The sequence below is a fragment of the Neophocaena asiaeorientalis genome, unplaced genomic scaffold (assembly GCF_003031525.2).
Source record: "Neophocaena asiaeorientalis asiaeorientalis breed wild unplaced genomic scaffold, Neophocaena_asiaeorientalis_V1.1 scaffold146, whole genome shotgun sequence".
NCBI lineage: Eukaryota > Metazoa > Chordata > Mammalia > Artiodactyla > Phocoenidae > Neophocaena > Neophocaena asiaeorientalis.
Window position 1 is genome coordinate 780,165 of NW_020172676.1, and position 22,515 is coordinate 802,679.

Genomic DNA, 22,515 nt, shown 5'->3' on the forward strand with positions numbered 1-22,515 from the left:
ATTTAATCCCACCAGAATTGACACAATTTTGGATATGAATTTGCTTTCCTACATACAGTACTTCTGCCAACACTACCATCCAGGCTCTTACAAAATACCTAATTCATTGGGATGGGATCCTGCAAATTTCCTCAGATGAACAAGGCAATTTTATGGCAAAAAAAGGTGAGGCAACGGGTGACTTACCATGGAATCTACTTGTCTCATTACACACCTTATCACCACAAAGTGCCAGACTAATGTGATAATGGAACTATCTGTTCAGTAAAATGTCAGCTCAGAGCCAGAGCAGGTTTGGTATGCTGTTCTTTAAGATGTGCAATATTCATTAAACTAATGTCCAATATTTGGTTCTGTGCCCCTAATATCTAGAACATCAGTTTTGTAACCAACTAATAAAGGTACCATTGGCTCCTCTTCCCATTACCCTTGTCAATCCATTTGAAAATTGTGTTTCATGTACTCACAGTTTAGACTCTTTTAGCTTATAAGCCTTGATTTCTACTGTGGGAATGTTTTTTTCCAGCGGACACAGTAAAGATCTCAATGAACTGGAAGCTAGAATTACTGCCTTATCAAATTGGGCTGCTCATGTGCCAATGAACCAGTAGGAAGGAAAGAGGTTCTGATGCTGGCAGGGTATTGACACTGATCATGACAAAGAGTTAGAGTGCGTGCTATTTGATGGGGAAGGGGGAGGGTATATCTGGGACCAGGAAGATTCACTGGGTGTGTCTTGGTGCTTCAGGGCCCAGAAATAAATCTGGGTGGATGATTGCAGCAATCAGGGTCTGCCACAGACAAGTCAACTAAGTGCTCAGACTCCTTGAAGATCTGGGTCACACGTTGGGCAAGAAACCCACACTAGCTGTAGTGAGGGAGCTCTGGGAAAGAAGATGATGAATACCAATTATGACGTGGAATGATTTACAGATGATGGGACTATAGCTGCCAAACTAATCCTCACATATAAATTCTTCTGTAAAGTTTACAGCCAACTAACAATTTGGAGAGTTGGTTATGGATTGGAATTAATGGAGGGCCCAAGCCCATGCAAATGGTGCCCTGGAAGGACTATAGCAAACACCTTGTGTAGCATCTCATTTCTTCTCTGCCTCACCTCTCATTTCAATCACTAATTCAGCAAACTGTATTGTGCAGACATGTCAAGTGTGCATTGTCTTCCTTGCATGCTTCTTGGGTGCTTTTCTAGCATATGCTTTGGGACACCTGTGGGAGCTAGCTTAGGATTCATACGTGCAACTCAGAAGTTCAGGGAATTTATGACTCATAAAGAAGCTCTCAATGGAAGGTAGGATCTGATGGGTAATTGCTTCCTTTTTATACCCCTTGACTCCTGAGATCCTTATCATAAATATTCTCAGATAGTCCAAGTGGGATTGCACACTCTATTCACAGAAGCAGTCAGTTTGAAAACATATCTTTATATAGGCTTTCTCTCCTTTACTGTTACACTTTCCCCATGTCTTAGCCCACTCGATATGCTATAACAAAATATAATAGACTAGGTGGCTTATAAACAGCAGACATTTATTTCTCACAGTTCTGGAGACTGGGAAGTCCAAGATTAAACCACCAGCAGATTGGTGTGTGGTTTGAGGGTCTGCTTCCTGGTTCAAAAACAGCCATCTTCTTGCTGTGTCCTCACATGATGTAGGAGGTGAGGGAGCTCTCTTGGGTCTCTTCTATTAGGACACTAATCTCATTCATGAGGACTCCACCCCCATGACCTCATCACCTCCCAGAGGCCCTCCACATACCATGACATTGGGGATTGGGTTTCAACATAGGAATTTTGGAGGGACACATATATTCAGTCTATGGTACCCTGGTTCCACACTTCTGTTTCCTGGAAGCATTTGCCCTATAGAGTATTTACATTAAAACCCCTTTGAGTTGTGTTTTAAAAGGAACCTATACTGTGAATATGACATACATATGCACATTTTTCTATGAATAGATTCCTTAATTTTATTATCTCCACATGGTCATACATCTGCCACTTTACAAAGCATTGGAATTGATAAGATCTCTAGAGGTGTGGTGATAAAAGAAGACAAGAAAAATCTTACCGAAACACGTTTTAGGTAAGGACATAAAAAAAGGAGCCCACAGAGAAGAGAGAAGGTATGGTCATTGAATGAGAAGTAGTATTAGAAGGCTCCCATTCCACATCTTGGAAAGTTTGGTCATATGGATTTTCATATTCTGGAATCATCACAAAATCAAACTTAAAAGTCATGGTAATTTGGAAACATGTACTGAAGTGACAGAAATAAATCACTTTAAAAAGTCATTGCTTGGAAGTAAGCACAAGATGCTTTCTTTTATGTGCATTCCTCCAAGTTGGAAATACAAAGTAAATATTAAGACAGAGACATTTGGAAGTGGAGGGTTTTGTATAGTGGGTAATTTCAATAGGTCTGCGGTTACTTGGTCTTGGTAGTAAGCTCTTGGTTTAGGGTGAATTTCAGCTTTATTAAAACTTGTAATTCAACAATGATTCTGGGGAAGTATGGTCAGGAGTGGGGTGGAAATTGTGTAAATTCCATAAGCAGGGATTGTTGAATATTTCAGTTTTTTAGGGTAATAGTTTCTCAAACCCTACTCATTAGATTATAAAAACAAAAAAAGAAACAACAACAAAAAATCCCCACTGGGTCTTCTGTGTTAATGGAGTATTGTTTGTCTTGATTCTACTACCTGACTACAAATCACTTTCAAAGTAGCCTGTGTTCTCTGCCTGGCCCCTTCTGTACTGCCCTAACTCTCTGAGCACTCTAGGAATAGAGCACTTGCCACCAAAGGATATGATTATTTACCTTCATGTTTTTCTCTTTCATCTAAAATTTTATAACCATTAGAAAAGGTATTCCTCATGTTTCATAATACTGCCTAATAGGTAGTATTACTTTACAAAAGTTGAATAAATGTAACCATTTTATAAGATAAATTATTTTTAGATTTTACATGCCATCAAGATTTGCACATACATATTAAAAGAATTGATAAACTCACATAAGAAAACATGCCATCAGTGTCTATAGAATTAAATAAAATTACCCCATAAATGAATGCCCAGTATATTGATAAAGAGTAGGACTGTGAACCATGAATACAGATGATTATTCTGACAACCCACAAGAACACTAACAATTACAATGTCTGTAGAAAAGCAGAAAGTATTCGTACTTTTCTTTTACTAAGCCTATGTTTTACCTTTGAGAACTCAGCAAATACAGTCTTAAAATAAAAGCCCGTATTTTAAAGAAGAAAATCCTTGACTTATTAGGAGAGCCTTCAGAAACATTTCCTCATATATGTACATGGTAAATATTACACATTGGAGCCTGCATCTACCCTGTTATTGTTCTCTACCTGAGAGACAAACGATCTATTTGAACACAATGACCGTCTGCCCAAATCACGGAGATGGACGAACACAGAATCCAAAGCAGCACAGCTCTGGTGGTAGTGATCTTTCCTGGAAAACATCTGCTACCAGCTGAGTGTGTTTACATTTTGGCAGCACTGGCAGATGTGCTTATAGACAGCCCATCTGTGTGGTGATGGAGGCTGGAGTGAAGGAAGCTGGGCTGGACAGACAGCAGAGACACAGCTTACTATAATACACTGAGTTGTTCCGGAAAATGCAAATTAGCACCTCATAGCATATTTTTTCCTTCCTGTGCTATTAATGTTTTAAAGCTAACTAATTTGTGTATTGCCCAGTATAAGCAATAAAGCTTAGGTTTGGGACTGCTCTTAGGAATGTAGTCATGGTATGATTACTATTTTAGAAAAGAGAGTCATTGTTACTGTAAAAATTAATGTAAAAAGTTTAGAGAATAAATATATGTTTAAAATATTTTCCTATTTGAAAATATTATTCAAAAATATTTTGGCCTGTGGGAAAAGAAAACACTGAATAAAGCATCGACCTTTCTAACTGAAGCTTCTTATCTGTTCTCTTCTTTTGTGTTGTTTGCTGTATTCAGAAGTGTTATCCAAAATCTGTTCTGAAGAACATAATTTCATACTTAATGGAAGTTATATACAAAATTATCCATGACTTTTTAAACAATAGAAATATCTCTCTTTATCTCAAGATTTCTCTGATCTTTTTCTATGTTAATGTATTTTCTGAATCTCCAAGGAAGAGATATACAGAGTTGTCATCCACTGAGCACATTTTTTGGAGCATGTCCTGGACCAGTGTTCTCTTGTGTTCACTTGAGAAATTCCACTTTGGGGACTGAATCAGAAATCAGCAATCTGGAAGCAAAAATATTTTTAAAAGAGATATTTATGTTAGCATTAGATTCTTTCACATAATTTATTGATTGAGATTCCAGAAATTAAGTACCTAAGTGACGGAAATCTATTTTTTAAGAATGGATTGAATAATACTTATAGTCTTCTGAGAGTATTTATTTATTTATTTGTTTTGCTTTCATGAACTCATGCATGATGAAGCCAGTATATAGGGGAAATCATTGAAATGCTCCTTAATTTGGAGATTAGGTTACTTCCATTCTCAGGAAAAGAAGGAAACTAGTAAAAAAAAAAAAAAAATCAATATAAAATGGATGAACTTAGTCATCTGCAGAATTTCAACCTTAAGATATTTCTGTAAATATCATCTAATGCTAAATTGCTAATGGAGATGAAACACCCAGATTCAATTAAAATGTTTGTATAGAAATCGCATAATTAGACTCTAAAATAACTGCAGTATGATCAATTTTGTGGTACATAAAGTCAGATTCTAACATAATCCAGCTTGCATGAAAAAAATACAGGAAAAGTTTGGAGCAAGAATTATCAGTGTTTATGCAGCACCATCCAGGAGACACTGCCCTGGAAGGCATAGTTCTTCTTGTTATTAGAGATAATCATTTGTTTTTCACTTATTAGACTGCCCCAAAGTCTATATGATATACCCTGCCTATAGACTTACCTCAACTTTTAATCTGTGCTCCATAAATAATGACTTATTTGCAAACTAAGTTTCCCAGGAAACTTCTTGCCAGTTAAAAAGTATTGGCATCAAAATTTGATCATTGGGCTTCCCTGGTGGCACAGTGGTTGAGAGTCCGCCTGCCGATGCAGGGGACACGGGTTCGTGCCCCGGTCCGGGAGGATCCCACATGCCGCGGAGCGGCTGGGCCCGTGAGCCATGGCCACTGAGCCTGCGCGTCCGGAGTCTGTGCACCGCAAGGGGAGAGGCCACAACAGTAAGAGGCCCGCGTACCACAAAAAAAAAATCTGATCATTAAGGAGGTGGGAGCTGAAGTCAGACAGACCACTTGGATTAAAATCCTTGTTTTCTCACTTCTGAGCTTTGTGACCTTCAGCAAATCACATAATCTCACATCTATAAAAATGGGATATTACAGCTCACATCTCACAGGCTCATGATGAGGTCTGATTATATCCCAAGAATACAAAGGGATTCCCCACTGTATATGGATTTTTGAAAGTAAAAGTTAATTATGCAAATACAAATAAGATTGATATTCATCAACCATTGTTAATGGTTCATTGTTGGTCTCTAGCAAATGTTTCAAAATTACAAAAGGTTAAAAGTGACCTCATGAAAACAAAGTTAATAATTTCTGGAGAAAATAGTGCAGTCTGAAAACATAGACTAGCCAGTTCTAGAAAGCCATGGAAGATTTAAATATGTGGTTTTCAGAATCACCCCCTGGAAGGTGAACTGCAAACAGCACCAAGTGAGTGGAAGAGCAGTCAACATCACAAGTCACAGGGAAGCCATATGAATGTGCAATGTGTAAGGAGCCACTGGCTTCTTCAGCCACAAAGCTGGAGTGACCCACTGACAACAGTCAGTGGGAATACAAATTGGATATAAATGACTGTAACTTGTGTAACACTCCATTCTCTCAACCACAAACAGAATGCACTACACAGAAAACTGTCAAGGGTCTCCTGATGTTCATGGGCTTTTGATATTGTTCATATTGCCAGGTATACACTTTAAATAAATGATTTGCCAAATTGCCAGTGGTGGGGCTGAGGGGGAGGGAAAACAGAAGCACTAGCTAAAGCTTGTTAAAGCTTTATACTACCATATGTTGACATGTAAAGTGGAACAGAGGTCTTAGATATAAGAGATAAGAGAAAAATTGAAAAAAAAATGGGGGTTTAATTTATTTTACAGTTTTACAAATGATAAAACAGTAACACCCAATTGCTATACATAAACAAAAGGAAAAACAGTGTTGAACAGAATGAACTTGACAGACTAAACCTCATCTTTCAATTCCACAAATGATGTAAGAAATACTCAGTAGCAATTATCCTGTGCAGCAATACTATCTCTGTAAACTGTTTTTCTTCCCCCTGCTATATACATTTGAAACACTTGTGCTTTTGCCTACACAAAGAAACAGTATTTATTAAAAAGTGCTACTTAAATGGGGAGACACAGAGTCTGGAGCCACAATCTGAAAACTGCAATTCAAATACATTGCCAGCTTGAAGACATTTTTTTTTAAAGATTTGGATACACTAGACCCTTATTGTAACTCTAGGTATGAACAATGTAGAATTCAGTTATAAATAGATCCCTTTAAAGCAGGTTAGCAACTGAAGTTTCAAAAGAACTTCTTTATTCTAAAGTGGTCTTATCTCCAGAGTGCTTCACAGTGCAGGCCCCGAAGACATTAGCATAACACAAATCTAGTGTGTGTATATTACAGACTGTGTATACACACAGACACACATATATAACATTGTATATATGCATCACACATGTCTATTTGTACTATGTAGATATATCTATAACACATATATAATAAAATATCTATTTCTAGGTGGGCTTTATTTGGATTTTCTTCCATCAAATAGGAACAATAACCCTCTCTAGCTCAATCTGTCAAACGTTGGTATACTGATGTCTGATGGGGAAACTCTCAAACTTGTAGAGGTAACAACTAACTATACATAGCTCTTCCTACACCCCTTCCACAATTATAGACACTCCAACAATAACCACATGAAAACAATTCTTTTATGAACCAAATACCACACAGTGTGCATTATGACTAACTGGCTCAATTAGAAATAAATTACTTTGTTCACCCTTTTCCTGTGTAGTAGCTTAATAACTAGTTGGTATGTACACTACCTATAGCATTATTTAAATAAATTGTTTTTGTAAGCATATATGTAGAAATTCCCATTAGCAACTGATATATATTTCGTATGATATACAATACATAAAGACATTTGAATGCCCAGCACCTTCTTTCAGACAGAAAAACTTCCACAGTCATTTCATCAGTCCTGTGGGCTGAATCATTAGATTTGCCCAGAAAAGTCTGTTACTGATTTATTCTTTTTATTCCAGCAACTTAATTTTAAGTATAGAACAGGCTGGGTAATAATGATGAAAATGTTTCCATGGCCTCTTCATGTCAACAGCACAGTAACAACCATGTTCTCTAAAGGACAGGAATATTTCACAATCAGCTGCCTGAGCATTGCCAGGTACAGGTTTAAATCGTGAAAAGGAAATAAAATATTAAAGAAGTGAACGTATGATAGTCTCAAAAGAAAAAAAAACAGATATTTCAAGTATGTATTTATAATTTGATTTCATCATTATCCCTTTTGCCCCCTGATCGGTTAAATCTCAATTCTTTTTCTTATTCTTGCTGTTAGCCTTCAGTGATTTCCTTGCCCTATCCCCGTAAGAAGGCCACAGTGGATCACGAAGGGGAAGGGGAGATGGAAAGGTATACAACAGGGAATGAATTGGTCTTGTACAGTTTGTCTTCTTTGAACACTAAATGCCTTTAATTGAATTCGTTCTTGAGTATTGAAAGTTCCCTGAGATGAACAAAAATAGTCTCAGTCGATACTGAAGCCCTTTTTATATGCTGAGCATTTTCAGAACTGGGCACTGTATTTAGAGAACACAAAGCATAGGGTAACAAAGCAATGTGAAGCTAAAAAGGCACTACTCTATGTACATCTATGAGATAAACAATGCACAGAACAGTGAATGTCTGGGATGCTTTTGCTGTGGCCTTATAATTGTTTAAACACATTTGTTGAAAATGCAGTAAAAATGGCAAGGTACCTTGCTGCTGCTTTTTAAGACATACTTTTAATGAGTTCTGACATGTATTTTATCTACAAGAATTTACTCATGACTTCAAAATTTTTATTGAATTCAAATTAAAGGTTACTCAAACAACTTGTCTGCAACTAGTCCAAATTAAGTAATTACCTACTTTTGATTCATTGGGTAAATCAGACTTTTCAACCTTACATTCAAAATATTTATCTAGTACTTTAAAAACTTCCAAGAGGTAAAAGGTTCAATGATAAAAGTACATCATATTCTATCCATTTTTAGCTATGTGTCTTAATGGATTCTATTTTATGGGTTCTATTCTGTTTTCTTAGAGACACATAAATTCTCAGGAAATATAATCTTCTGTATCTCAAGGTTCTATCATATTTTTAAAAAGAATACCACATATTATTAATATATTGAGAACTGTAGTTACTGTGAATATCCTTTTTCTTGATAACAAATATATATATATATATATTCTTTATGCTATTCATTCTTTTTCAGACGGTCTTCCCTAAGAAACAAAACATACATACTCCTCATGCTATTTCTTCTTTTCTCAGACTGCCTTCCCTAAGAAACAAGAAGTAATCTATGTTGTTTCACGTCAAGAGTAGAAATGGGAACACAGTATTTCTGCTTTCTAAAGAAACAATTTACCATCAGAATTACCTACCAGCATAGTAATTACCAGAAATTGGCCTATTGGTCAATTCTATTATGTGTTAAAATGTTTAAAAATCACTTTGTAAAGAATTTCATGTGTTTCTCTGAAAACACATTAATGTGATAACGTGAATAAATTTAACTATAGAAAAAATATTGGTCAATTTAATTAATCTGAAGTGCAAAATACTGATGTACAGTTTCATTGTTAAACCTCTTAAAATTAATCATCTCCATGATGAAAGCAATACTCTATTAATCATATTATTTCTGCTCTAAGAAAATTTAACAATAATCTAGAGAGCATGCCAATCTTTCCATCTGAATAACTAGGGGGATATCAAAGAAAAGTCACATTTCAGCCCTTTCAAACATTTATTCTAATGGGCAAAATGCTTCCACAAAATCATTATGAAATGTAAAAGCTATGGAACCTTCCTTCAAATAAAAATAAAGTTTAAATTTGGAAAATTTTAAATGCCTAGAGACAACTTTCGCTTTAGTAGCATAAATAATATATTAATATGTTATTTTCATGAAAGGAAAATGGTTTGTTGTGTAGACACATCAGTATAATCTTTGGTACCAAAAGAACATTTTTTTCCTGCTAATTTTACCATCTCAAATGACAGAGTTTATCTTTCCTTTAGAATGGCTCAAAATTACTGAGTGATACAGTTTATCTGGTACCTTCTACACTGTTGGGAAAAAATCTGGAGGTTTAGAGTTGTGCAAAATAAAACTTTTTTTACAAAGTCATTGTGTGATAACCCTTTAAAAATACAAGAACTTTAAAAATGATCACTTGAAGGTTATTTATCTCATTCATTTTTATCTCAGAAGGATTTTCAAAGCACCCCAATACCCAAACCAAAAGAGATTCCAGAAGGCAAACAGAACAGAAACATAAAGTTCATGATCAGACTCAGAATCCTGACTGAAGGCATTTATTTGTTATTTAATCTTATGGATTTCACTGCTCAAACTGTTTCCATCTTGATTTCTGCTGACAGGACGGTTCAGTTTCCCCAAGGGCTGAGTTGTGTTCCTGGGTTCCTCTTCTCATGTGCTTGGCGTTGCAGTGGCAGCCCAACAGTGATGAACATTTTTGCTTCATTAACTAATGACGAGTGCATTGTTGGATCTTGTAAACACAACTGATTATACATTCAAACTGTGTTCTTAGTGGAAGTGGCACTTACTAGGACCCTTGAAGTCAAAATACTTAATTTTCAGAGCACTTTGCAGGTATTTCATCAGTTGGTAGTGCATTTCTCATGAACGTCCTTTATCACCTTTCAGATAAGCGGTGGATGCTGAAACCCAGTCTTGTTTTGGATCCTGTTTTCAAATCTTAGGAAGCATCTTCAAGAAAAGAAGTGCATATTCAGTCTGTCTGTATGTTTCAGATGTGCTTTATTGCTTTATGCACTTTCCTGTTGTCAGTTTCAGAGCTCCTCTATTATGTAGCACATTTAATGTTTTGAATTCTAATGGCATTCTATGAGGGCTTGCATTGGAAAAGTACCTGTATTTTAAGTCATCATAGTAATGATATTTGACAGCTTTTCCATTCAGATCCTTAGGGAATGGCCAGAATCCATACAGGTGAATTTCATCACAGAATCTTGTGGCTAGGGTATACATGAGCAGACCTGTGCTGGGTCTTTTGATGGGAACTTTGTTTGTCAGCCAGTAACTGGGGAAAAAAACATACACACAAGAAAAGAATTTAGAGAAACGTTCAACATACCCTATAGCAAGTACACTTTGTATAATTAAAGTAAATGAAATTTGAAAAGTAACTGTATGAATGACATTAAAAAGACTGCTGAAGAAATAATACATTTCTTAAGAATTTAGAAAGTTGAATGCATTTATTTTATCTTTCTTATCCTTTATTTTCTTGCTTATTTTGCGGTCATATGAATAGCCAAGGGACCTGGAATGTGAGTAAATATTACTGTGGAATCTTGTATTCAAAAAGAACTAGAACAAAACATTTATATAACCTACAGAGTAGAATCTTCTCAGAAAGGGTTAAATATGACTGCAAAAGGTACAGTAATTGGGCAGTGATTAAGTAATTTTCCTAGATAAAGAGGATTTGAAACTATGCCTATAGGTTTTCAAAATCTTTAATATTTCAATTAAAAATCCAAACAAATAAATGCTTTGCCTGTATTATACTGACTTATTCAACTCCAATTTCTAAGTCACATTTTACTAAAGCTAATTAAGAATATTGCCTCAACCCGCAGAACAACATAACACAAATAACAAATATTTGTAAATAGTTCACCACTTATGCCATTTAAAATTTTGTTAGATAGGCAAACATATTTCAATGCTGGTAAGTATTTTATACTATTCATTAAAAAAGGCAATAAAATACTCCAAAATGTTTGATCCACCACTGTTGCCAAATTTTCTTCACCTGAAAAACATGCACACTCACAACTTAATCATTACCTCTGGCAGGGAAGGAGGTGGCCAATACTTCTTGGCACATTCATTATCTTATGTGGAATCAACTACAAGTTAAGGAAGAGCGTGGATTTTCTCTGACATTCAAAGTTGTACAGTTATAAGTAAAGTTAATAAATTGTTTGGTCTTTTTATTTTTGTTTTTATTATCTCCTATTCAGGGAAATATATACCTGGTGATCCAAATATGAGGGGAAGATTGTTCAATTCTGGTCGTTGCTGTGCTTAAATACTTGCCTCAGATTTTACATAATATTATTTCCTTTTTCTTAAAAAAAAATAATTTATGAAGCTTTCCAGGCTGGAACAAACACATGTAGACTACTGAATATGAAAAATCCCAAATTTTGTTTTATTTCATTTGGTTGAAGAAATATTCAAACCTCACTACAAACATCCAAAAAAGGGAAAAATATACTTAACCATTATTATTCCGGTTTATTTTTTTCCTTCTTTTTCACCCTTCCTTTGAACCAGGTTTGACCTTTCACATTTTTAATTTTTCTTGTTGGGTAAAGGCCATGTGCTAAATTTTGTGAGCAATGTGAAATGCATTATGAGCCTTTTGTTATCACAAGTGTTTTGAGAAAGCATATTCTCAGTAAAGAGGATTCATAAGGAATTGTTAGAGAAGAACATCTAAGAATTTTCTCATAACCCAAAGGTATGAGCAAAAGCCATAGCATGTATATTGTTAGCATCTTGAAGAAATCACAGACATAGATTTCATGCAAGGAGAATAGTAAAACCACAGTCTGAAGGCTTTGAAGAAACTTTGATACAGCCTGAAGCTCTCTCAGCTCTGAGAAAGCAGGTGTTCTTAACATGGAATGGTTATTATAGGAAAGTTTTGTGAGCATGATTTGTGTGTGGTTACAAATGCCAGCTGAGGCAGTTGGTTAGTTTAAAAAAGTGCATTTATTTATAAATTTTTAAAGTGAGTGAGGCAAATTCAGTCAAAAAAATGATTATTTCCATCAGGGAATGTCAATTATTGGAAATAGTTTGGCAGTATAAAGGTCATGCTGAATTATCTTATTTCTAAAGTGGGGAAAAAATAGCTAGGAGAATATAACGTAATGCTATATCATTTGTATGGTACTCCAAGGTCACATTATATGTAATTACAAGATCACATTATAAATAAGCTTTGTGATGTTTGGCTTATAACGGTTTGAATAATTTCAAAGAAAAATAAACTACCCATTTGTCAGGACGTTTTTGGAGAAACAATGCAAAATAAATGGCTCTTATTGATTTCTAAAAAGAAATCAGAGGAAAATAGGCCTCAACAAATGGCATCAATATTTAACAGATAAATTGAAATAAAACCTTAAAGCAGGTCAAGAACTGCCATCATAAGTAGTAACATTCTGTGAAATTAAAAAAACATGAGAGAGGAGCTTCAAGATGGCGGAAGAGTAAGACATGGAGATCACCTTACTCCCCACAGATACATCAGAAATACATCTACACGTGGAACAACTCCTACAGAACACCTACTGAACGCTGGCAGAAGACCTCAGACCTCCCAAAAGGCAAGAAACTCCCCACGTACCTGGGTAGGGCAAAAGAAAAAAGAATAAACACATTCAAAAGGATAGGGACGGGACCTGTACCAGTGGGAGGGAGCCGTGAAGGAGGAAAGGTTTCCACACACTAGGAAGCCCCTTCGCGGACGGAGACTGCGGGTGGCGGAAGGGGGAAGCTTCGGAGCCGTGGAGGAGAGGGCAGCAACAGGGGTGCAGAGGGCAAAGCGGAGAGATGCCTGCACAGAGGATCAGGGCCGAATGGCACTCACCAGCCTGAGAGGCTTGTCTGCTCACCCGACGGGCGGGCGGAGGCTGGGAGCTGAGGCTCAGGCTTTGGTCAGATCCCAGGGAAAGGACTGGGTTTGGCTGTGTGAACACAACCTGAAGGGGGTTAGTGCACACAGCTAGCCGGGAGGGAGTCCGGGAAAAAGTCTGGACCTGCCTAAGAGGCAAGAGAATTTGTCTTCCCTCTTTGTTTCCTGGTGCATGAGGAGAGGGGACTAAGAGTGCCACTTAAAGGAGGTCAAGAGACGTCGTGAGCCACGGCTATCAGCGCAGACCCAAGAGATGGGCATGAGATGCTAAGGCTGCTGCTGCCGCCACCAAGAAGCCTGTGTGCGAGCACAGGTCACTATCCACACCTCCCCTCCTGGGAGCCTGTGCAGCCCACCACTGCCAGAGTCCCGTGACCCAGGGACAACTTCCCCAGGAGAACGCACAGCGCGCTTCAGGCTGGTGCAACATCACACCGGTCTCTGCCACCGCAGGCTCACCCCACATCCATACCCCTCCCTCCCCCTGGCCTGAGTGAGCCAGAGCCCCTGAATCTGCTCCTTTAACCCCATCCTGTCTGAGCAAAGAACTGACGCCCTCAGGTGACCTACATGCAGAGGCAGGGCCAAATCCAAAGCTGAAACCCGGGAGCTGTGTGAACAAAGAAGAGAAAGGGAAATTTCTCCCAGCAGCCTCGGGAGCAGAGAATTAAATCTCCACAATCAACTTGATGTACCCTGCATCCGTGTAATACCTGGATAGACAACGAATCATCCCAAACTGAGGAGGTGGACTTTGGGAGCAAAGATATATATATATTTTTTCCCTTTTTCTCTTTTTGTGAGTGCGTATGTGTATGCTACTGTGTGTGATTTTGTCTTTATAGCTTTACTTTTACCATTTGTCCTAGCGTTCTGCCTGTCCGTTTTTTTGTTTAACTTTAAAAAAATTTTTCTTAATAATTATTTTTTATTTTAATGACTTTATTTTATTTTACTTTATTTTATTCTATCTTCTTTCTTTCTTTCTTAGTATTTTTTCTCCCTTTTAATCTGAGCCATGTGGATGAAAGGCTCTTGGTGCTCCAGCCAGGCATCAGGGCTGTGCCTCTGAGGTGGGAGAGCCAATTTCAGTACACTGGTCCACAAGAGATCTCCCAGCTCCATGTAATATCAAATGGTGAAAATCTCCCAGAGATCTCCATCTCAACGCCAAGACCCAGCTTCACTCAATGACCAGCAAGCTACAGTGCTGGACACCCTATGCCAAACAACTAGCAAGACCGGAACACAACCCCACCCATTAGCACAGAGGCTGCCTAAAATCATAATAAGGCCACAGACACCCCAAAACACACCACCAGCCATGGATCAGCCCACCAAAATGAGAAGACAGAAAGACACACAGCAGTTGAAGGAGCAAGGAAAAACCACACCAGACCTAACAAATGAAGAGGAAATAGGCAGTCTACCTGAAAAACAATTCATAATAATTACAGTAAAGATGATCCAAAATCTTAGAAATAGAATAGAGAAAATACAAGAAATGTTTAACAAGGACCTAGAAGAACTAAAGAGCAAACAAACAGTGATGAACAACACAATAAATGAAATTAAAAATTCTCTAGAAGGGATCAACAGCAGAATAACTGAGGCAGAAGAACGGATAAGTGACCTGGAAAATAAAATAGTGGAAATAATTACTGCAGAGCAGAATAAAGAAAAATGAATGAAAAGAATTGAGGACAGTCTCAGAGACCCCTGGGACAACAATAAATGCACCAACATTCGAATTATAGGGGTCCCAGAAGAAGAAGAGAAAAAGAAAGGGACTGAGAAAATATTTAAAGAGATTATAGTCGAAAACTTCCCTAATGTGGGAAAGGAAATAGTTAATCAAGTCCAGGAAGCACAGAGAGTCCCATACAGGATAAATCCAAGGAGAAACATGTCAAGACACATATTAGTCAAACTGTCAAAAATTAAATACGAAGAAAACATATTAAAAGCAGCAAGGGAAAAACAACAAGTAATACACAAGGGAATCCCCATAAGGTTAACAGCTGATCTTTCAGCAGAAATTCTGCAAGCCAGAAGGGTGTGGCAGGACATATTTAAAGTGATGAAGGAGAAAAACCTACAACCAAGATTACTCTACCCAGCAAGGATATCATTCAGATTTGATGGAGAAGTTAAAGCCTTTACAGACAAGCAAAAGCTAAGAAAATTCAGCACCACCAAACCAATTTAAAACAAATGCTAAAGGAACTTCTCTAGGCATGAAACACAAGAGAAGGAAAAAACCTACAATAACAAACCCAAAACAATTAAGAAAATGGGAATAGGAACATACATATCGATAATTACCTTAAATGTAAATGGATTAAATGCTCCAACCAAATGACATAGACTGCCTGAATGGATACATAAACAAGACCCATATATATGCTGTCTACAAGAGACCAATTCAGACCTAGGGACACATACAAACTGAAACTGAGGGGATGGAAAAAGTTATCCCATGCAAATGGAAATCAAAAGAAAGCTGGAGTAGCAATTCTCATATCAGACAAAATAGACTTTAAAATAAAGACTATTACAAGAGACAAAGTAGGACACTACATAATGATCAAGGGATCAATCCAAGAAGAAGAAATAACAATTGTAAATATTTATGCACCCAACATAGGATCACCTCAATACATAAGGCAAATATTAACAGCTATAAAAGGGGAAATTGACAGTAACACATTCATAGTAGGGGACTGTAACACCCCACTTTCATCAATGGACACATCATCCAAAATGAAAATAAATAAGGAAACACAAGCTTTAAATGATACATTAAACAAGATGGACTTAATTGATATTTATAGGACATTCTATCCAAAAACAACAGAATACACATTCTTCTCAAGTGCTCATGGAACATTCTCCAGGATAGATCATATCTTGGGTCACAAATCAAGCCTTGGTAAATTTAAGAAAATTGAAATCGTATCAAATATCTTTTCTGAACACAATGCTATGAGACTAAATATCAATTACAGGAAAAAACCGGTAAAAAAAACAAACACATGGAGGCTAAACAATACACTACTTAGTAACCAAGAGATCACTAAAGAAATCAACGAGGAAATAAAAAAATACCTAGAAACAAACGACAATAAAACACGATGACCCAAATCCTTTGGGATGTAGCAAAAGCAGTTCTAAGAGGGAAGTTTATAGCAATACAATCCTACATTAAGAAACAGGAAACATCTCAAATAAACAACCTAACCTTACACCTAAAGCAATTAGAGAAAGAAGAACAAAAAAACCCCTAAGATAGCAGAAGGAAAGAAATCATAAAGATCAGATCAGAAATAAATGAAAAAGAAATGAAGGGAATGATAGCAAAGATCAATAAAACTAAAAGCTGGTTCTTTGAGAAGATAAACAAAATTGATAAACCATTAGCCAGACTCATCAAGCAAAAAAGGGAGAAGACTCAAATCAATAGAATTAGAAATGAAAAAGGAGAAGTAACAACTGACACTGCAGAAATAAAAAAGATCATGAGAGATTACTACAAGCAACTCTATGCCAATAAAATGGACAACCTGGAAGAAATGGACAAATTCTTAGAAATGCACAACCTGCCAACAGACTGAACCAGGAAGAAATAGAAAATATGAGCAGTCCAATCACAAGCACTGAAATTGAAACTGATTGAAAATCTTCCAACAAACAAAAGCCCAAGACCAGATAGATTCATAGGCGAATTCCATCAAAAATTTAGAGAAGAGCTAACTCCTATCCTTCTCAAACTCTTCCAAAATATAGCAGAGGGAGGAACACTCCAAAACTCATTCTACGAGGCCACCATCACCCTGATACCAAAGCCAGACAAAGATGTCACAAAGAAAGAAAACTACAGGCCAAAATCAATGATGAACATAGATGCAAAAACCCTCAACAAAATACAAGCAAACAGAATCCAACAGCACATTAAAAGGATCATAAACCATGATCAAGTGGGGTTTATTCCAGGAATTCATGGATTTTTCAATATATGCAAATCAATCAATGTGATACACCATATTAACAAACTGAAGGAGAAAAACCATATGATCATCTCAATAGAGGCAGAAAAAGCTTTTGACAAAATTTAATACCCATTTATGATAAAAACCCTCCAGAAAGTAGGCATAGAGGGAACTTTCCTCAACATAATAAAGGCCATATATGACAAGCCCACAGCAAACATCATCCTCAATGGTGAAAAACTGAAAGCATTTCCACTAAGATCAGGAACAAGACAAGGTTGCCCACTCTCACCACTCTTATTCAACATAGTTTTGGAAGTTTTAGCCACAGCAATCAGAGAAGAAAAGGAAATAAAAGGAATCCAAATCGGAAAAGAAGAAGTAAAGCTGTCACTGTTTGCAGATGACATGATACTATACATAGAGAATCCTAAAGATGCTACCAGAAAACTACTAGAGCTAATCAATGAATTTGGTAAAGTAGCAGGATACAAAATTAATGCACAGAAATCCCTAGTATTCCTATAGGCTAATGATGAAATATCTGAAAGTGAAATTAAGGAAACACTCCCATTTACCAGTGCAACAAAAACAATAAAATATCTAGGTATAAACTTACCTAAGAAGACAAAAGACCTGTATGCAGAAAATTATAGGACACTGATGAAAGAAATTAAAGATGATATAAATGGATGGAGAGATATACCATGTTCTTCAATTGGAAGAATCAACATTGTGAAAATGACTCTACTACCCAAAGCAATCTACAGATTCAATGCAATCCCTATCAAACTACCACTGGCATTTTTCACAGAACTAGAACAAAAAATTTCGCAATTTGTATGGAAACACAAAAGACCCCGAATAGCCAAAGCAATCTTGAGAACGAAAAAAGGAGCTGGAGGAATACCGCATAGCACAGGGAGATCAGCTTGGTGCTTTGTGACCACCTAGAGGGGTGGGATAGGGAGGGTGGGAGGGAGGGAGACGCAAGAGGGAGGAGATATGGTAACATATGTATACGTATAACTGATTCACTTTGTTATAAAGGAGAAACTAACACACCATTTTAAAGAAATTATACTCCAATAAAGGTGTTAAAAAAAATCAAAAAAATACATAACCCCCCCATAAAAACCATAAGGAGCTAATCCAAATGCCATCAGTAAGAGTTTACTATGTGCTTATATAACTTTAATGTCATGCTTGAAATTGTTTAGGCTAACCTAAACTATCAAGATTCAGTATTTCCCTAGGAACACAGTACAATTTTAAAGTATCTGAGAGTGCCCACTTATATACAAGCTGACATTTAAATACTATACATTTCTTGTGAAGAATTCATCAAAAATAGACAATTAAATTTTTAACCCTAATTAGGAAAAAAAGATGGAAAACAATGTATTGATAAAATAATGAACTATTCATACTCTAAGTCAGTACAAGCTGTTCTAATTTTTATTTCAAGTTCAAATCTGTTACATTTTAAAATTTAGCAATGTTTTCAATTTAGCAAATAATCTAGTTTCCATTGTATGTATTTCTTTTTATAGAAATCGATGTTTTAAAATCATAAAATCCATGCAGGCTCCCTGTAGAAGATTTGAAGCAAAAGGAAATGAATGAGGAAGAAAACTATTACCTAAAATCCAACCACATAGAGATAATTACTGCCACAATGTACTGCATCCTTTTGTTTTTCTAGCTGTTTTGGATCTTAATATATATTACAATCATTCATAGACATACATAGAATATTTTTCATCAGCTAGGCTCAGTTTTACTTCAGATATTATTAATTCCCTCTCTCCCTCCCTTCCTTTCTGCTTTAATACTCTAATAGTCTGTCTTGTTTTATGAAACAAACTCACCCTGGATTTGCTATATAAGCTTTTGAACATTTCTTTTTATAGATGCAATACTCTCCCTAGGTCTCACAGCTTCCCAACAAGGAGTCTTATCTACTCTTCCTCCAGCATATCAGTCCCATTTCTTATTGCAAACAAACTCAACTTGGAATGCCTTTACTCACCAAATCGGTGAGGTATAGAAGGCCATATATATGGTTACAAGATGTGGATGTGAATCTGTAATATAATCCTCATGAGCCATTGGGAAGACTACTTCACTTCCTTGGAACTTGGTTAATAATATTTAACATACAAGATTGTTATGATAAAGTAAAAGAGATTGTAAGTATGTAAGAACATATCATAAAGCTTGACACATAGTAACAGTAGTTGAACTTCAACATACCCCACACAACCCATTCTTCAATCCCACTCACACATCCTACTTTTCTCCTGGCACCGTCTATAACTACATATTGGTTGGACAATTGTGGTCATGTCGTTTCACCTCAGTGGTCTGTTTCCTTAGGTGAGAAACAGAACCATCTGACTGTATGGCTTTGGGGCTTCCTCTATCTATAAGATTCTATTGCTGTTTCAAATCTCTCCACGAAACTGCACGCTCCCTGAAGCTGTGTGAAACTCTCTTGCTACTGCTCCGTTTCCTCCTCCCCATTCTGTTCCCTTTACCTTCTTTTAGTTTTTAATATACTGCAAAGCAAAGGTACTTGGTGACAAGTTGATATTATAATGGGTAATCACAGGCAGGCGTACAAAATGGAGTTGGGAGGCTATTGAGGATCTGGTCTCAGACACATCTCTGCACCACTGAAAACCTGAACTGTCTTTGAACTGTACCAGGCCCAAGCACACCACCAGCCGTATTCAGAACAACACCTGCCAGCTGCAGCCTTACGGTCTCAAGGTCTCTCCCTGTAACTATGCAACCATTTCGGATTCCAACCAATCTCTTTACTTAACAAACACCCGTATTTCTTCCCAGCTCCAATTATAATTACTGATAAACAACTCATGTAACTAACTGCAACCTTGTGTTTTTTGCCTTTATAAGCCTCCCCTATTGTATAGTCCTGTGGAACACAATTCAAGTGCTTCTTGAATATATGTCTCCTGGGCCACAATCCTAACAAACCCCAAATAAACACCTTTTTATTTCCAACAGGTCTCCATTTCTAAAATTTTGCTTAACATACCTAATAGGTGCTTTTTAAAGCCTGCAATATGTTCAATTTTATCTCATAATAAATTAAATAATCACCTTATGAGCCAAAATAAATGATTTCAAGAAACCCATGTTTTAGAAATAAAAGCAAAAAATGTTATATTCAAAAGTAGTGATTAATATACTGATGACAGCTCACACTCAACACATTGGCAAACAAGGAATATTAATTTGTATTTATGTTTAAACAGAGAAGCCAAAACGTTTAGAAGTAATATAATATTTTTTCCTCTTAAAACATTCTTCTTCTTCTTAAAATCAACCATGAAAATGTCTAAAAGTATTTGAATACAGAGTATGAAATCCCATTGTGCCAAGAGTTTTAATTTAGTATTTATACTATATGCAAAGTTTCCATTCATGAGTCCAGAAATTCTCTTCTCTGGGATGGGAGATGGAGCACACAGCATATTGTGCCTGTGCATTCTTACTTCCGCAAGAGTCTTCTCTATTTCTCCTCCCGTATTTATCTTCCCACAACCGAGCTTTGTGCTTGGCTCCAGAGGAAGAGTCTGTTAAAGGTAAATAACATGGCTTCTGGTTGTAAAATAGCTGCAGAAATTTGAGATATTATAAAAGAATTAGCTTTCTATAATACATCTTTGCAGAAGATGTTTGCATCTTCCCAATTCTACACTCCACCCCCCAAAACTAATTCTTTTATAATATCTGAATATTATATATGAGTATTATATTCTGGGATTTTGTCTTCCACATTTGTCAATATGTTGGTTCACTGTTAGGAAGAGAATGTGTGTACAGGTTATAAAATGTAAAACTTAAAAGCAATCATCCCTGGAATGGAATGGAATATCTCTGCTGTTTTATTTTCAACTGTTCAAATCGTCCTTTCATTGTATTCCCAGTCTGCAGTATACTATATAACATGAATTCATTAAAAAAATTTTTAAATTTTAAAATTTAAAAAATTTTAAAAATTGCATAAAACTTACTTTTTAAAAAAAACTGTTGTGGTAACATTCATGACACCTTTTAAGATTATGAGATGGCTTATCTTGTCACAAAACTAGGGTTCATGATAATTTCTTTAAAAAAAAAGGAACTTCCAGCACTGTATTCACTGAGAATAATTCAGTCCACCATGAGTTATTCTATTATTCCAGGGAAGCAAAAAGTGATAGATCTTACATCCAATTCTTGTGTGAGGAAACAAAAGGACAGAGTAGCATATTTACTGTGATTTGGCAAGCTAGGAGTAAACCCAGGAGTAAAAACATAAGCAATTTATTAAATGGTAGTGTTAAGAACTCTACGTATGTAGCTTTTTCATTTAATCCTCACCACAAACCTCTGAATAGATGTTATTTCACAGATGAGGACACCAAGGCCTAGGGAGGTTAAATAAACAGATTAAGGTCATGGAATTTGTAGATGATGGGACCAGTATTTAAGCCCACATCTATCTGGTTATGATGATTTCAGTTTTAACTAAAAAGAATTGGATTCCTTAGCTTCTACAGAGCATTCAGCTAGGAATAGCAAGTCCTCAGGACTATTTGCAACACAGAGTTCACATGGGGAAAAATAAACATCTGTATGGTGTTTGGTGACTAACAGTCTAGTGTCAATAATGATGTGTTTTATGCACAGAGCTTTCTCGGTTTTCTTTGTTTTTTTCAAAGGTAAATAAGAGCTGACCAGTATAAAGGACCCACTTTTCCCATGAACACTCTCAAAAGTGAAGTCAGAAGATGATTTTGTAGTTTCAACATGTAACTTAACCACATTGCAAATGTCAAAGGCAATGACATTGAATCAAAGGGTAGGGATTTCCATGCAGATTTGCATAAGGCTTCTTAAAGTATTTTGAAGTGTCATTAAAATGAAAGCAGGAATTTGTAACCTCAAAACGTCAAATCTATCAATATTTTTTTCTGTGTGTCCTTTACATGCAGAGCTCTGTACGAAGTAGGTGACAAAAAGAAGACAGAAAATTCTTTCTGCTGAAGCCCTTCGTAGTCTACATACAGAAAATGTTTTATCCACCTTCATAAGCCTAATTTATCAGAGGCATAGAGGACGGCATGGGAAAAGGAACAGAGATACTACTTTAGGCCTAAAAATCTCTACATTCTATTTGGTACCTATTTATGTTACTTGATATCTACTATAGGAATCAGGCTTTGACCTTAACTCTGAATTCACCCTTTTTTTTTTTTTTTTGTGGTACGCGGGCCTCTCACTGTTGTGGCCTCTCCCGTTGCGGAGCACAGGCTCCGGACGCGCAGGCTCAGCGGCCATGGCTCACGGGCCCAGCCGCTCCGCGGCATGTGGGATCCTCC

At 36.6% G+C, this 22,515-nt stretch overlaps 1 protein-coding gene across 1 annotated transcript in view; it reads right to left on the minus strand.

Annotated features, from left to right (window-relative positions):
- Positions 1-5,296: 5,296 nt before the first annotated feature.
- The window catches only part of ST8SIA4 (ST8 alpha-N-acetyl-neuraminide alpha-2,8-sialyltransferase 4), a 103,216-nt gene continuing 85,997 nt past the window's right edge, over positions 5,297-22,515 (minus strand). The window contains exon 5 of the mRNA XM_024739706.1: positions 5,297-10,496. Within this exon, the coding sequence (XP_024595474.1) occupies positions 10,214-10,496 (283 nt within the window). The 3' untranslated portion in view covers positions 5,297-10,213. The remainder of the gene's footprint in view (positions 10,497-22,515) is intronic.